Source organism: Cyprinus carpio, chromosome A20 (genome assembly GCF_018340385.1).
Source record: "Cyprinus carpio isolate SPL01 chromosome A20, ASM1834038v1, whole genome shotgun sequence".
In the NCBI taxonomy this organism is placed as follows: domain Eukaryota; kingdom Metazoa; phylum Chordata; class Actinopteri; order Cypriniformes; family Cyprinidae; genus Cyprinus; species Cyprinus carpio.
The window spans coordinates 12,209,727-12,226,681 of NC_056591.1; the positions used below are offsets into that span (position 1 = coordinate 12,209,727).

Here is a 16,955-nt window from a genome sequence, read left to right on the forward strand (position 1 = left end):
CAAATGGATAACATTAGCAAAGCTTATTTCTGTTTAATAAATTGAACTTAATCAGGTAATGTTAGTTCAAGCTATAGTCATTAAATTCAAGACAATAATTTACATTTATTCAAAATAATTGTGTAATGTACCTTTTAATTAACACCGTTATGAACGATTTAATTAAAACATTATGTTACAATTAATTGTATTTTACCTTTTCCATTTAAGCAACTAAGTTTTGTGGGACCGGTTGACATAACTTTATTAATTAAATACAACATTTCATTTCTTAGAGTGTATTATATTTGATTTTTATTAAGAGGTATGGCATCTACGCTAATGTTAGTCTCTTTCATTCTTATTCCGAGGTCACCATAGCCATACGGATCAGCCCTGAATGTCAGGAGAGACCATGTCAAATAGATGAGCACCAGAGACAGATCCCCTGCGAAGACCATCGGCACAAGACCATGGGAAACGGACAAGTACTCTGCACCTGTGTTGCAGGCTGAAATTAAACCACAACATGCTGGTTTCGTCTGGCCAGAGGAGAACTGGCCCCCCAACTGAGCCTGGTTTCTCCCAAGGTTTTTTCTCCATTTCTGTCACCGATGGAGTTTTGGTTCCTTGCCACTGTCACTTTTGGCTTGCTTAGATGGGGACGCTTGACTGATTGCCAAGAGAGCTGAACTGGATGATGACATCACTTTAGCTGGATAAATCACTCTGTTATCGTCTTCTTGCATTACTGACAAACTATTTCCTTTTTAACACTGTAAAGCTGCTTTGACACAACCAGTATTGTATAAAATGCTATACAAATAAAGGTGACTTGACTTGACTCTGTGGTGTACTCTGAAAACAACATGGGTCAAACCGAAGAAAGCAAGCCCATTTCTGAAAGAGAGGTAAATCTGTGAAACTAACCTGGTCGGGAGCAGGTTTTCTTCGTTAAACCCAGAATTTCTTTCAGTCTCCTCCCCCTTTTTAAAGTGTAAGCGATATTTCTAAATTAAGTGCATTTTACTTAAAACAAGAAAAATAAATCTTAATGAAAATGGAAACAAGATTATTTTTCTTACCCCATTGGCAGACAATTTGCAGAATAAGAAAATACAGAAAAATAGCCCCTCCCCAAAATACCTTATGTAATTTTCCTTATGTAAAAAATGCATCTTGATTTAAGAATATTTTGATATTTTGTTTAGAAACAACAAAACTAAAATATTGAGTAAGGCATTTCCTCTTATACTGAATCCTGTAGATGAGGAGCCTGCATTATTTCGTAGAGAGTTACATTTACATCTAGATTTACCATATCCACATACATATTTATTTGAGCGGTACCATTTATAGTTGGTAGTTTTCTATATAACATCAGGGATGCAGAGCACATTAGTAAGGCTGCTATATGAAGAGCAGTAAGGAAAGTGTGCCTCGCCCTCACGCTCTTTATGAGAATTTGTGTGTCGTTTCCTGAGCACAAACCCATTGCAAATGAATCTGCTTAATTACTGTATGGAATGGAAGGATGCCAGATGGAAGAGTAGTTTGAGATGCTGTAACCACCACCACCACAGCTGTTACAATTATTTGGTCATCTTGATTTTCTACAAATACAATAGCAACAGTTATTCTTTTTCCTGTTGGATTTTAATATTCTTCCAATACTTGGTATTGTGGCCATCTCCTCTTCATCTGTTCTTCATTATTTTGCGAGCCATCTTGCTGTTGGCTGAGTAGTAGTCAAATGTTAATTTCATTACTCTCATTAAAAAATGCAGCAGTTTGGATTAGAGAACATTTAATTATGTGAAAAGAGCATTAAACTGTGGATTTTATTTAATATGTCAAATGTTTGTAAAGTCACACTCATAAACCTTTTATGCTTAAAGCTTAATCTGATTGAATTATGTTTTTATACTTCTTTTTTTACTTTTCTTTTGCCTGTGGGATTAATATTATTAATTCAATAAATTACCGTTCTGCCACATTTTAACTTTGATATTATAACAGTGATTAAGAACTCAAGCGTTTCCCATCTCAGGGTAAGTCAACTCAGAGTTGGTTGAACCTCCTTATTGAAAACAGCCTCTGGATCTCTTTATTTTGCCCCGTGTTTACTCGAAAACAGCTCAATGTGACAACAGAACCTATTATTCTGTCTACACTGGATGCGGCACACACTGACACAACAAATTCCCGACAGTAAACTGATGTCCTGCTCTATTTCTGACATACAAGCATTCTGACCTGAAAGAGAAATTGATTCGCAACATGACGCAACAGCATTCTCATCCTATCTAGATATGTTTGGATCACAAGGAAGTCAATTCAAAGACTGTTTTTCACAACTTACACTACACAGTGGCTTGTAATCTTTTAATGTCATCTATATGGTTCTGCTGATGGAGTTATCCTGTGTTTGCATCTCTCTAGTATTTCCTCTCCTACAAGCATGTATAAGTGGGTGGGGCTACAGAGGCAGTGCTGTAGAGGAGGCGGTGCTTAGCCACACTATTACATCATAAAGTGGCACATTCCAAAACGAATCATTTTCTGAGCTTAGTTTCAATAAAAACTGTTTTTAAACGAAGAAGGTTTAGAATTTTGAAACTCACAGGATGTTTTTATAGTACAATGACCAATTTCTCAGTTCATTTAACATTTTCTCAGTTCTTTAACGTTTTTGGGGTTTATCCGTTACAATCACCATCCTCTCATCCCCCATCCATCTTTTGAATGGTCTTATATAATAAGATTAGAACAAGACTGAGTAAATTAAGTTCTTTTTTTGGGTTAACCAAACCTTTAAAGGGGTCATATGATGCGCTTTCATGTTTTCCTTTGTCTTTGGAGTGTTAAAAGCTGTTCGTGCATACAGAAGATCCATAGAGTCGCAAAAATTAAAGTCTCAAACCCCAAGAGATATTCTTTATAAAAGTAAACGCTCAACCACGCCTTCCTAAAACGCCTTGTTTAAAAACGGTGTGGAAAGATTTCCATAACACCGCCCGAATGTATATGCAAAGAAAGAAGGTGTAACTTTTATTCTTGCTTTAGTATTGTTGCCGTCGCCACCATGTCATGGAGATGCTGTGTGTTTCATTGCGAAAGCCAAACTACTTTGTTTTGCCTTTAAATAGAGGACACAACTAGAAATCAGTGGTTAAGTTTTATTTACCACACTGTTCCAGAGCAGTTCAACCCAAATATTCAAGTGAGTGCAGTGCAGTTTATGGAGGAAAGTTTCCTGAACCTGGTAAGGGGCGTAACATTTCTGTCACACGCTTGAGGAGTTCGGCCAATCACAACACACTGGATAGCTGACCAATCAGAGCACACCTCATTTTCAGACTGATAAGCTTTGTACTGTATGTGGAAAATAATGTGTTTTTTGAACTTTAAACACATTGCATTACATCAAATACACAAAATAATGTTCTTTTTATCAAGGTCATATGACCCCTTTAAAAGTGTACTTGCAAGTATGTTTTGTTAGTTGATTCATATTAGACTCCACACGCATAAGCGGATTTGTCATGCATTAATTTATTTTGAAATCAAAAGTATTTGATAATAAAGCAAAAAGGCCATTCAGTTTTTTTTTTTTTTTTTTTTTTTTACAAAACCATGAAAAATAAAATCTATTTTTAAAATAAAACTGGTTTTGTTACTCACAAGAAAAAGTGAAAAAAAAAATCTAACTGTAAAAAAAAAAATCCGGTTTTTAATAAAACGTTAACATCAATGCTAATATTGTTAGTGTCCTAAATCACTATTGAATTGCTTTTCTACATCCTAAATATATTTAATTTACAATTTAGTGTAACGGTGTAGTGTGACAAATACAACACATAATATGGTTACTCCCTTCTCATTTAGGTAATAAGCAGCTATGGCTCATAATGTTACTCAATCACTATAGGATGAATCACATTAATTTTGTTAATGTGCATTATATGTGTTTCCATCTCACCTGTCTGTTTTGACTGCAGTGTGGTTTTCCTTGCACTTTTTTTTTGTTTTTTTTTTCTTTGATTAATTCTTTTCTTTTCATTTTTGGTTCATTATTTTTAGTAAATTATCTCTTTGACCTGTGAGAAAGCTCTTGTTGTAATTATTTCAGTCCTGATGAAGCTACTCAGTCATCCAGTCCCAATCCTCCAAAACTCCAGCAATAACCCTCTTGTAAAGGATATTCACTGATTATTTATTCACTTTGATATTTAGCCGATATTTCCCAGTGGTGCTATGCTTAACTGTGTATCAAATCTTGCTCTCCCGTGTGCGTCATGTTGTACGGCGACAGACACACAAAACTCAAGCACACTTTCCACCTACTCATACCCAACCACACGCTTCATTTTACCTAGACAGGTAGACATATTGAGATACCTGTTTTGTTGGCATGTTTTGAATCAAACTGCATTATGAATATAAACAATCTTACACATACACACACATACATTCAGAATATGCCCGGAAATATGAAGCCGTATCCTAATTCTGAGAATCTTACTCTAGAGCCCATGACACCAAGATGGTTGACATTTTTATAATGAGGAGATATTAAACAGACATTGGTGCAATCATATAATCTGTATCTAGATCCCACTCAAGGGAGCTTCTTTCACACCCCCAAAACAAGACAAAGCTGATTATGAAAGGCTGAATTTAGGCTTTTTATTTTTCCATGACACACCAACACCTTCTCAGTTAATTGGAAATTCAATGAAAGTTATAGTAAATCTCTACTATTTATTTCAATAATGTGATATATGAGCACTCCCTATTGACATTAACATCATATCATCAGAAGCAAACACTTAAAAGCTTTTCTGGTCTTGTGAAAAATTACAAAAAGGACATCAAGGCCTTTGTGATATCATCCTCATATACTGCCACTATTTACACAATAAAATGTACTTAATATATCATTGGGTGTTGAATTCCCACATTGCATAAAAAAACCTTAAGCTTAATGTAACATATACGGCATGCTATTTTGTCTTCCGCAAACAGCATTAATATGGAATTTTAATGTTTATTATTTGTAGCTCATATCTGTCAAATTCATACAATGATACTGTTTGTGTGAAAAGTTTTGATTCAGGTTCAGAATCACAAGTGGCATCTGTGTAACTGTATATTTATATTTATTTACTTATATTTATATGGTAGCACTGCATTAGTGTAGACTAGACTACAGGATATATTTTAGAAATATTCAATTATTTCCAGTGTTTGAATGTGTACTGGCATTTTAGAATAAGTTTAGTTTGCTAAAGCAAGGAAATTGTAGTAATTAAATTGCATTTGTGCTTTATGAATGAAAATTTTTATGGATCATTTTCATTAATTTTTAAAATCAAGCAAATTGTTATTTCCTGGTTCTGTTGTCAGATATATACACAGTAATTAAGTGGCTATATGACTTCCTATGGCAACATAACAAGGGATATTTGCAAAAAAGATCCAAAGAACATGATTTTTCTTGTAAAGTTTTGTCCTCTTTCAGGGCATCTCTTTAGTGATCCATTTTAAATGACAAACAACAGCATAAGATTCCCTGTTTGAACAGCAGGAGTTAGTAAGCATGGATTCCCAAAGGAAATACATTTGAAAGAAATATAAAAAAAATTTCATTTTCTGAAAACTGTGTGGCATAATGGGCTCTAAATCAAATTTATAACCCTTGTGGTTTAGTGATCATTAGATATTCCAGAGATATGCTAAATCCAAAGGAAAATGGATCGAAAGTATAATTACTGGCATGTGAGTCCAGTTCTTTCCAGGAATAATAAATGCATTTTATTACTTTGTACTAGATAATTATGTGTAAATGAACATCATAGTCTGACTCACTTATAGGATTTACACTTTACAGGATCCCCCTCCCTCCCTGTCAAGAAATTACTGTACTATATGGCATCACAAAGTCACATTTCAACATTTCTATGTTTAGAGAATCCTGAAAGGTTTTGGAAACTGAACTTGAGTCTGGTGACCCGAGCCTGGTTCTCAAACTGAAACACACTCTTATTTCTTACAGACAGAAAGACAATGGATACAGAGCTTCAGGCACCTGCAGTAATACTTTTGAATATTATTATTATTTTATCCCCTTTGGTTTGCCCATAAACATGGTTAAAGAAACAAGAAAAATCTTCCTCTGCTTTGATATATCGTGTGTGTCTAGTATGTAATGACTGTTGTCAACCAGAGGAATTACCATATGCATATTTAAAAATATTAATAAAATATTTAAAATATAAAACGTTTAAAATATTCATATCTCAGCAAAGGTTTTGTCACAAGTATTCTTTAAAAGCATGCATTTTACAGTAAAACAATCCTGTTTATATAAAATGTCTCGTTGAAGATGACAGATTTTAGTCTTATTACTCATAGCTTTGACCATATGTGGAAGCTGTCCACTCATTTCACATCATCATTTGTGTTAATCACGTGCCGGGGCTGATACAACGTGACGTACTTTGCAGGTCGATTTACGAAGAGGGTGTGTAACTGCGAGAGTTCTTAATGTTAGGATGTAAGTCAGACTGAGAGAGCAAAGCACCAGACGAAGCTGCGCGAACTGACGGTCTGACGCGCACGAGAGCATGAGGAGCAGCAGTCAGTGTGAACGCGGAGCAGCTCAGAGCGCGATGAGGCCAGCGCACAACTCAGCCCTGATGCTCGGGGTCCTCTTCATCACCTTCATACCCATCACCACAAGTAAGTTATACAGACATCTCTCCTTTTACTCGTGTAATGTCAGAATAACTTAGCTGAAGTTTGGTGGCCTAGTACTTACTCTCTAATGAGAAAGCTAATTATTTATTTAAATTTAATTCTTTTTTAAAATTAATGTTTGTTCTTAACGGCAACATGATGATAATAATAGTAAAAAAATTATATAAATGAAAATAAAATATTTCAAAATTAAGTTTATCTGTTAAAATGCTGTTTGTCTTCTATCTATCTATCTATCTATCTATCTATCTATCTATTTTATATATATATATATATATATATATATATATATATATATATATATATATATATATTCTCACATATATAATTACTCACGAATATAAAATGTGAACAATGTATATGTATGAAAGTAAATAGTCCTTATTGTGGCAAATTAAATGGATGGAATACATATATACTGCAACATGTAAAAAAAAAAAACAAACAAAAAAACAACTGTTGCTCTCCTCCACTGCCACTTCTGTCTTTTGTCTTTAGATTTACTTTTTACTGATTCATGTTTTGAAAATAATTTTGATCTTTATTGAAGGCTTAGATTTCTTGCCTGTGTTTCAAAATGTGCTGCAATAGTGTGTCAGTAGATAATAAGCATGAATGTGTCGTTGTGATGCATTAACTAAGAGTTACTGTGCAGGGCAGTGAATTCTGTTATAGTGCCTTGTTAGGTTGAAACTAATTTGTACAATAAAAATGTTGGATGTTTTCCCATAAACTGGCGGAATGAGGCTAGGGTAAAGAGTGTTATGAATATGATTTATTTTGTGAATTATAACCATAACACCACAAGGATTAAAATCTGATCATCTGCAATATTGCAATAAAGAATTCACTCTATACACCAAGAGCTATATTACCAAATTAGATTCAGTCCCCTAACTGCTAATTATGATGTCAGTGAAAAAAAAAAAAAGTATTATTGTACAGCGGAGACAATTTTGAAAGCAGTGATGTCACAATCATTTGAATAAATATAATGACAGTGTAAGAAATGCCAGAAGTTTTTGCCAATTATAAATGCCAAGAGTTAAATGCCATTTTTTTATTTATATAATTATTTATTCATTAATGATTGTTTGTTGTATTTAGTGAGAGACGGGGGTGGTCATGAATATACAAGTTTACAATAACATTAGAATAGTTTTTTTTTTTGTGGGGGGGGGGGTAGTGAATGTACTATAGGTTTTTTTATTTGTGTGTTGTTGTTTTTTTGACAAGTTGTTTTTGACTAGTGGTCTCACTTATTCTAGGTCTTAAACGTGTCCCATAAATCATTCACAGAAAACTCCTTTTGACAGTAATGGTTCGAAAAGGAAAGCCAGAGAGAGCCCAATATCTATAAACAAACTCAGTTAAATTGGAGCTTATTCCTTTGAGGGAAGAGGTCAAAATCACCAAAACAAGAAAACTGACAAGCAGGGGTAATTAATTTCAGACCTGTACAGCTAAACCTCACAAGGATAACAGCTGTCAAGGCTTCCAGATTGATTTCACTGGCAGTTTTGTGATGCAGTTGCAAAAGAAACCTCATGACAATGAAGACAGCTTTAGAATTTATGTAGAAGTCATAATAAGATTTGAGATTTACCAGAAAACTATGACAAATGGAGACTTTGTAATCATTAAAAGTGCTTAAAACTACTGTGTAGAATTCAATATGACAAAATACATATCCCATATCCCATGCACAATTCATGTTATTAAACTTAATTGTGCTTGTAACACTAAATATTATTAATGGAATATATGTAATAATGATTTCTGCATGAATTGCAGGTGCTCCAGTGCTCTTGAATCCATCTTCAATAGAGCATGAGCAGTTACTAACCCAGGTGTGTATGATTTACTGTCAATAGACGTACTTATGAGTTATTTCATTTTAACCAGATTAACTATCCCAACAAATCACTGCATTCAGATATATACACATTTCCTCAGAGACAAAAGTTTATTATAAATGACTTATCCCATATTTGTTCAGTTTCAGTGCCTTTTAACTTTACCCTCTAGTCTAAGATGTTGATGATTACTTCTTTGTTTACATGTGCTAACTGTGTGCACATGAGCAATTACATGGTTAAACCTGGGGATCGAGAGGCTGGGATATGAAACCATAATTTAATGCATGTTTATGGCCATGGGGTGAAATGAACAAAACAACATGTAAATGATATGTGATTCATTTTGAGTTTGCACTTTGTATATGTTCTTTGAATCTTCATTTATATAAGCCCCAAAATTACAACTGCATTTCCGTCTTTTGATGTAGATAACTGATCTGTGCTCGTTCTACCTCTCTGCAGACCCATCCTTTAGAGTGAGTAATGCAGCGGTGTTACCATTTATAATACAGCTACTAAATTATGTGTGTGTTTTTGAGAGTGAATTATGGTACATAACTCTTGTGCTAACAGGCGGTTAACTGTACTGTCAATCCCAGTGAACCAGTGAATTGTGCTCTTAAATATTTCTGTAAGAATTCCTTTTATATAAATTAACACCGTTAACAATTTCTCATTTGGCTCAGCCACAAATGTTTAACACTTATATTGTGTTCTGGACATTTTGACACAGAGATGATTTTCTTTTTCTGAAGATTTTAGTTAAGTCAATCTTTTTGTCAACTTGTTTTCTTTCAGTTGGCACAGGTTTTGGTATTTCTCTTTGGAATTGATTATTCATTGATCTGAGTTTTTCAGTGAACATTGCCAAAATTATCCAAGTCAAGTCACCTTTATTAATATAGTGCTTTATACAATAGAGATTCAAAGCAGTATCAGTACTTACAGTATTAAACAGGGAAGTAACAGAATCAGTGATGAACTTCACCAAAAAAGACAAATTCAAATTCTGCTGTAAAACAGCTGTAGCAAGAACATATTGACTTCAATCAGTTACAGTCAGTTTAGTTCAATAACAGAACTTTTAAAGTTCAATAATTATAAAACAAGTTATGTTCTGCAATAAGCAAATCAAATGAAGACAGTAGTGTTGTTCAGCTCAAGTGAGTTCCATGTTGATTCATTTCAGTTCAATAAGTGTTTGTGTTGCAAAATTGGTTAATTATAACATTAATTTGGTAATTATATTTGAAGCTATTAAGCAGCGCTACAGAAGAGCTGATCCACAAATAAATTTTTTTTTCACTCAAAAACTGAGGTGCATACACTCAGATCAATGAGGCCTATAACTAATCAGTTCAAAACCTGTGTTAATTGAAAGAAAACAAGTTGGCAAAAAGATTGAATCCAAAATTAGGTAATAATATAGCATAATGACAAGCATAAAAAAAGACTGGTCATTTTTGACCAGGAAGACTGAATTAGGATTTTAAGCACAATACAAGGCTTAAACTGTCCATAATCCATTTATGTTTGTTTTTTTTTTTGTTTGACATATGTTTTACTGGAGGACCTGTGTTTCCTAATGCTGGGATCACTGCAAAAATCGAAGGTGAATATTATTCATGCCCACACGCGATCAGCATGTGCAGAAGATTTACCAAATATTCTACAAATCACCACCAACCTTTGCTTATTTGTTTATTAAATAGTTGTGGTAATTTGATTGCCCTTTGAGTTAAGAGTAAGTGTGTAACAGCCTCAACTCATTTCACCCCATTTCAAACCATTCCACAGACCCCCCAAATCACAGCATAAAATATACAAAAAATAATCATAATAATAATTCTGTCTGGGATGAAATGAAATACTGAAAAGTCAATTTACTTCGATGCTTCATTTGTTGCTTTTTGTACATGCAGGAGATTACAGCTCGAGAGACTAGCAAAAGAGTGAGTATGAGACATTTGCGGCCTTAATTTGAGATCGTCTCTTCAAGCACATTAAGTGCAATGACAATGCAATGACATCATAACATCAACATCCTTTTATCTTTGTCTATTCATGTATGTTCTATTCATGTAATTGTTTTTGTATATGGATCTTTTCTATGGATTATGGTGTTCTTTATCATTCTATGAATGTTTTTCATGTTGTTGTCCGTATTTATTTTTGGTATTTGTGTAACTTCTGTGTTTGTGTGTTTGGTTTTGCATTTGTGTGTCTGTACATGTGTGTGTAGTTTTTATTTCATTACACTAAACCGAAAGGTGCAGGATTGTCAGATGGGACGGTAGGTTTCCTCACAGGTTGTTTAGTGTCTGTTGCTTTTAACACTCAGCCACTGTTGCTATGCTGCACTGTCAATAACACACTCAATTGCATATTGTAATTAGGGATATAATACTCCGGCATTAAATAAAGCTCAAGTGAATGAAATAAACTGTATTGTAGGCCACAGTTCGCTTCGGGGCCAAAGTTATGGAAAATGAAAATGCAATATAGCCACATTCCCAGGAAACTGGTTATAAGGGATAATGTACAGTAACTGCAAAAAAAAAAACTTTACTTGAAATTATTGCCTTTTTATGAAACATTACATAAACCATCTACTCTTTAGTTCCATTGCATACATGTAACCTCTGATATCCTATGATTCTTCCTTGACAGCATCCACACTTATGAAAAAGAAGATGATTAGACTGATACTTTTTATATCCTAAATGTGATCATTTGCACTAGATTTTCCCTTGAAATATTACTTTTTTTTGTGAATCAACATCAGAATTTTGGCAGCGACTCAAACCAGAAGAGAAGCTAGATTAATCTTAACGTAACATTTTCCAAATTTAATTACATACCATTTTGTGTTGATGCCGTCAGAGGAACTGTTCAGTGTATTTTCCTCCCAAACTGTCCATTCCTTGCATATTCACCACATTTCAAATATACAGTCAAATGTACTGCATATTTGTAATTAATTATTATATATTGCTTTTAAACACTCACATTTTCACATCCCACTGCATACTGTATGTTGCCATGTGCTCTGGCATGGCCTGCATGTGATTGCGTTTTACTGAGCATCAGTGCACTGTGTGTGCAAAATGAACACTGAGCCGCACTGAGGACAGATGAGTGTGAGGAAAAAGTACTAAATGAATCCTCTCTGCGACCCCTGGCCAATCCCCAGGAACAGATGTTCATGGTTTTCATATCTCTTCATGTCTGTCTTCATGATATCTCTCTATATATGTGTATGTGTCAGTCTACTGTGTTGCACCCTCTTCTGGAGCTCATACCCCATCTTGCCAGAAGAAGAAGCAGGAGAATGAAATTAAATGTATGTATCCTGCATGCTTACCTTCATTAGCGCTGTGAGTATGACACTCTGCAAAAGCAATATTTAGTTTGGGTAAGTGGCAAGAAAAAAAATACTGTATTTGGCTGTAAGGAAAATACTGTAGGGCTGGTATTCAGAAGTCAATTTTAGGACATTTAGCTGTTCTAAATATAAGAAATAATTAATTTTTTGTCCCCTAATTCTCTAAATAAATAGTGCATACATTTTTGAATTAGAATTATGCCCATGATATTTAATGAGTTTTCCCTCGTCTTGGTTTTAAATAGAGTCCAATACTCTTAAATATTACAGCAACTGTATGTAGTTTTGTGTATTTAAAACTTATATTTCAAGGATAAAAACACCTTGCAGTTGCTGTGGTAATTGCATGAATAGTTGATAAAAACAGAATGGCTTTAGATGGATTTTCATGGAGAGTGATTGAAGTGTCTGTTCCTCTCAATCCTCTCTGCTGCTTGATGAAATGCCATATGCGGTTTGATAATATCTCATCATGACTTAGCTCTAGGGCCTCTTTTCTGACCATCAGTAATTGTTGATTTAATTAAGTGTTAAGTGTTAATTATTAAAGAACTAAGTGTTAATTATTATTAAAACAGACAGTGTGTGTATGGGTTTATACACCACATACTGGACAGCCTGTCTTTCTCTCTCTCTCTTTCTCTGGTTGATGCTGGAAATATTGATATTAACGTATGAGTCACGTTGTCTTATTCACAAATTAATTATTCATTTTTTCATTTTTGGATTACATATGGTACAATGCAAAAATTTGAAGTCGATAAGACTTTGTGTGTGTGTGTGTTTGAAAGAAGTCTCTTATTCCCACCAAGGCTTCACTTATTTGATCAAAAATAAATTACAATTTTAATTTTAAAATCTAATTTATTCCTATGGTGACAAAGCTGAATTTTCAGCATCATTACTCCAGTCTTCAGTCCCACATGATCCTTCAGAAATCATTCAAATATGCTGATTTGCTGCTCAAGAAACATTTCTTACTATTATGAGACAGTGTTAAAAAAAGTGTGCTGCTTAATATTTTTATAAAAACCATAATACATTTTATTTAGGATTTTTAGATGGATAGAAAGTTCAAAAGAACATTTAAAAAAAAATATTTTGTAACATTTCTTTAGTGTCACTTTTGATCATTTTAATGATTAATAAAATCAATTTATTACAGCCCACAAAATTTTAAATAATAATAAAAAATGATAGTTGTATACAACTCTCTCTCTCTCTCTCTCTCTCTCTCTCTCTCTATATATATATATATGTATGTATATGTATATATTAAATATAATATATTAACTTACACAGTTTATAGTACATATATATTGAATTTACTACATCTAGATTAAATGTAATATTTATTTCTGAATATATCATTCCTAATGCAAGGAGACTATTATTAATATTTAACTTTTATTTTTTTCAATGTATTTAAAAGTATTAATTTCTGTATTATGTAACCCATGCTTGTGCACATACATGGCTGCACGAGGCTGACATGTGCATGCATGAGTTTGAGTCCATCTAATTTTATGTGGAGGATGTGAAATGGCTCAACGTTAGATTAACTGCTCCTGTCCATTTGAGAGGTAATTGTACGCTAAAAGTGTTATTGTGCTATAAGGGTAAAAGACAAAACTGCACAAGAGTAAATGATGACTGCCTTACTCTCACACGGGAAATGGTTCTGATGGATTTTGTTGGGTAGATAAAGCTTTTTAACCCCTAATAACACTGCCGTCATCAAAGCTTTGATTCATCTGAAGAACTCTGATGACAGAGTTAGTCAAAGTTATGTACACAAGCAACATCAAAAAGTGTGGTGTGGTATCTGGAGCACATCTATAACAATTCCTTCTGTGCACAGGATGACCTTCAAGGGCCCGGACGGATCCAGAGCAGAGGGTACTTCCTTTATCGGGTAGGGTTATATATATGAGAACTGTTTATTGTTCAGCCCAACAAGGAAAGTGAATTATCTTCTTTATATCACTCTTCTACAGTATGAAAAAAAAGTATTCAGATTAGTGGTCAGCCAATATGTATTTTACAAAAGTGTGAATAATGACTTTTGGTTCCCTCAAATCCTACATGATATTTACATACTAAATTGTTTTGTTCATTTTAATTTTAGTTGGTTTGTTTTAATATTACTGTGTTTTAGTAATATAATTGTTTTTATTTCTATATATTTCAGTAGTCTTTCAGTAGTAAGTCTTTTTAATACTTTACATATTTCAGTTACAGTAGGTGGCAAAGCAATATTTTTAAAGTAGAAGTTTTGAAGTTTAACATTTTCATTTAATGTTGTATATATTTATTTCACCTTTATTTTAATTATGTTTATAATTTTTTTTAGTTTTTGTTTGTTATAATGTTAATAGTTGTAGTTTGTTTAAGATTTTAAAAATACTATTTTATCTTGTTGCTTGAACAAAAACAACAAAACACTTCTCAGTAAATGTTTTTCTTTGTTCTTTTCTGTAGCCACGAAATGGAAGAAGATCTGATGAGTATGTGTAAAATGATTTTTTTATGAATTTATTAAATGATAAAGAATTGAAAAACCAGGTATTTCATTTTTTACAAATGAGAAAAATCTGTTAAAGCTTATTTTTCAATGTGTTCCCTGCATGTGCACCGGGTTTTGAGTCACATTCATCTCACAGGACCAAAATACAGAAAAACAAATACATAAACTCATATACATTTTCATATTTGTGTTTAATGGCATTAAAGCGATGTGAACTTAAACCTGCAAAAACACTTTTTATCTATAGTGTATCTGTTAATGTCTAAAAAACAAAACATTTTCAGCAGCACCAGACCCCATCCTTAAACTTGTTGTGATGATGAGGAGGTAGTCATTGTTGAGTCGTGTCGTCTCTTTTTAGGGGAAACACCCCTCTATTGAATTTTGATGTTGATACAGACAGAATCCAAATCAAAGCCTTTTATCTGTTCAAACATTTCTGTTTGTGTAACTGTGCCGTGTCTTTTGAATTAAAAGCATTCTAAAATATTTCTTCATTGTGGCAGTGTGATTTTGACCAAACTCACTGTATGTGTTTTAATGTGTATCTAACTTATTGGAATGTTACCAAAGAACAAAGAAATAAAACTTTTTTTCTCTCCATTTATTTGTTGAAAGCACTAGTGTGACTCTGGTTCATTCTCTCTTTCTCTAGATGAGTGTGTGTTTTTGTTATCCTGCTATCTACAATGATTAGTCAAAAAGCATTAATCAACCTTCACTTCCAATCACTGTCACTTTAATTGGATTTGTACATCTGTTAAACAGCATGTTTCATGAACTGCATCCTTTCTGATAAACATCTCTTCTTAGTCCTTTATCGGTTTAGTAGAATCTTGCTTATGGTCTATTGTTCTCATATAATGTATTTATTAAGCTGTTGTCATACTGTGAGGATGAACTGGGGCCTGAAATAACTAAGTAGGTTACGTCATGGATCGTGACTGCATTTCCTTTAAGAAACTTGTGACACAAACTAAGAGTGGGTAGATGTGGAAGATCCCTTCACGGGTTCCAGACAGACATACCTAGAGGGTACGACTCAAAACACATTAGTCCTGTACTGGGTGTTTTGTAGGGGGCTGGGTGTGAAAAAGGAAGCTTCGGGGTTGTGAAAAAACGTTGCACGCAATCAGTCCGAGGGTATGAGAGGAGTACACAAATGAAACACACACTGGACCTGTTCAAGCTTATTTTGTTATCGACTAATTTGGGTTAGAAACACAAACATTGCTGGTTAGCTGTAAATTGAAGTGACCAATGCCCCAGGAACTGAGATTGCTTTCTGACACTTTTATTTCTTTGAAGAAGATTTATGAATAGGCTACCAAAAGAACGGTCTGACAGTCTCATTTCTGTTTTCTAAAAAAGTAAATTGTGTCAACTATAAAATAACCAGTGAATGCGAATTAGGCCTAATATTATTTTTAAAAGTAGCTGAAGTGTATCTTATTCCATAAGGGAATAAAAAAGCATAAAAAAGGAAAAAGAATTTCTTAGTAAAAGTTCAACTATTCAATCTACATTGTACATTGTTTGCAGAGCCACACTCTCAGAAAAAAGGTACAAAAGCTGTCACTGGGGCAGTGCCTTACACTTTTGTTCCTCATTAGGATTGGACTAAAGGATGCATATTTGTACCTTTAAAGTACATATTAATTTCTCAAGTGTATATATTAGTTCCTAAATATGTAAAGCGAGAATATACAGGTGCTGGTCATGTAATTAGAATATCATCAAAAAGTTGATTTATTTCACTAATTCCATTCAAAAAGTGAAACTTGTATATTATATTCATTCATTACACAGAGACTGATATATATTTACATATTATTCTCTCAAGTGAATATATTAGTTCCTAAATTATGTAAAGCGAGAACATATATAACGTAGAAATGGTCAAAAAATATTAATTTAATATGATAATAGCACCACCGTGTGGTTATTTCCCACTGCGTTATAGTTGACTAAAGCTTTGTTCCACTTGGTGTCACACGATCTCCACTCACAATATTAACAGCACCTGGCAAACAGTCATATCGTTTTTTACTATAGAAATGTAATTACTATTTACTATATATTCTCCGTAATGAAAATAACAGTGGGCTAAACTGGAGTTGTCATTAGGCTATAGGCTAATAGTTGTAGATCTATTAGGTTAAGTATTGTTTCACATACTGACATTTTAACAGGCTAAATAATAATTAGCAGGAAAACACAGCTTGCAAAATATGCAAATCGCACGAATAGTGTGTTTGATTTTTTTTTTTAGCCTACTATAAACAACAGAAGTAGGGTCTTTATCATGCTGTGTTAGATCTCAAACTGAACAGACATCAACATTTCCACACGTCTGTGCGTGCTTTCTCCCAAACTGATTTGTATGCCACTGAAACATTTACATTTTTTTCACTACGGAAATTAGTATGGACTTAATGCAAAT

At 33.5% G+C, this 16,955-nt stretch overlaps 1 protein-coding gene across 1 annotated transcript; it reads left to right on the plus strand.

Annotated features, from left to right (window-relative positions):
* Nucleotides 1–6,466: 6,466 nt before the first annotated feature.
* Nucleotides 6,467–14,508, plus strand: LOC109094388 (neuromedin-U-like). The gene is made up of 7 exons (XM_042777644.1): nt 6,467–6,723; nt 8,536–8,591; nt 9,029–9,086; nt 10,163–10,212; nt 10,523–10,552; nt 13,847–13,900; nt 14,467–14,508. The coding sequence occupies exons 1-7, from the start codon at nt 6,609–6,611 to the stop codon at nt 14,500–14,502; spliced, it is 399 nt and encodes a 132-aa protein (XP_042633578.1). The 5' UTR covers nt 6,467–6,608; the 3' UTR covers nt 14,503–14,508.
* The last annotated feature ends 2,447 nt before the right edge of the window (nt 14,509–16,955 follow it).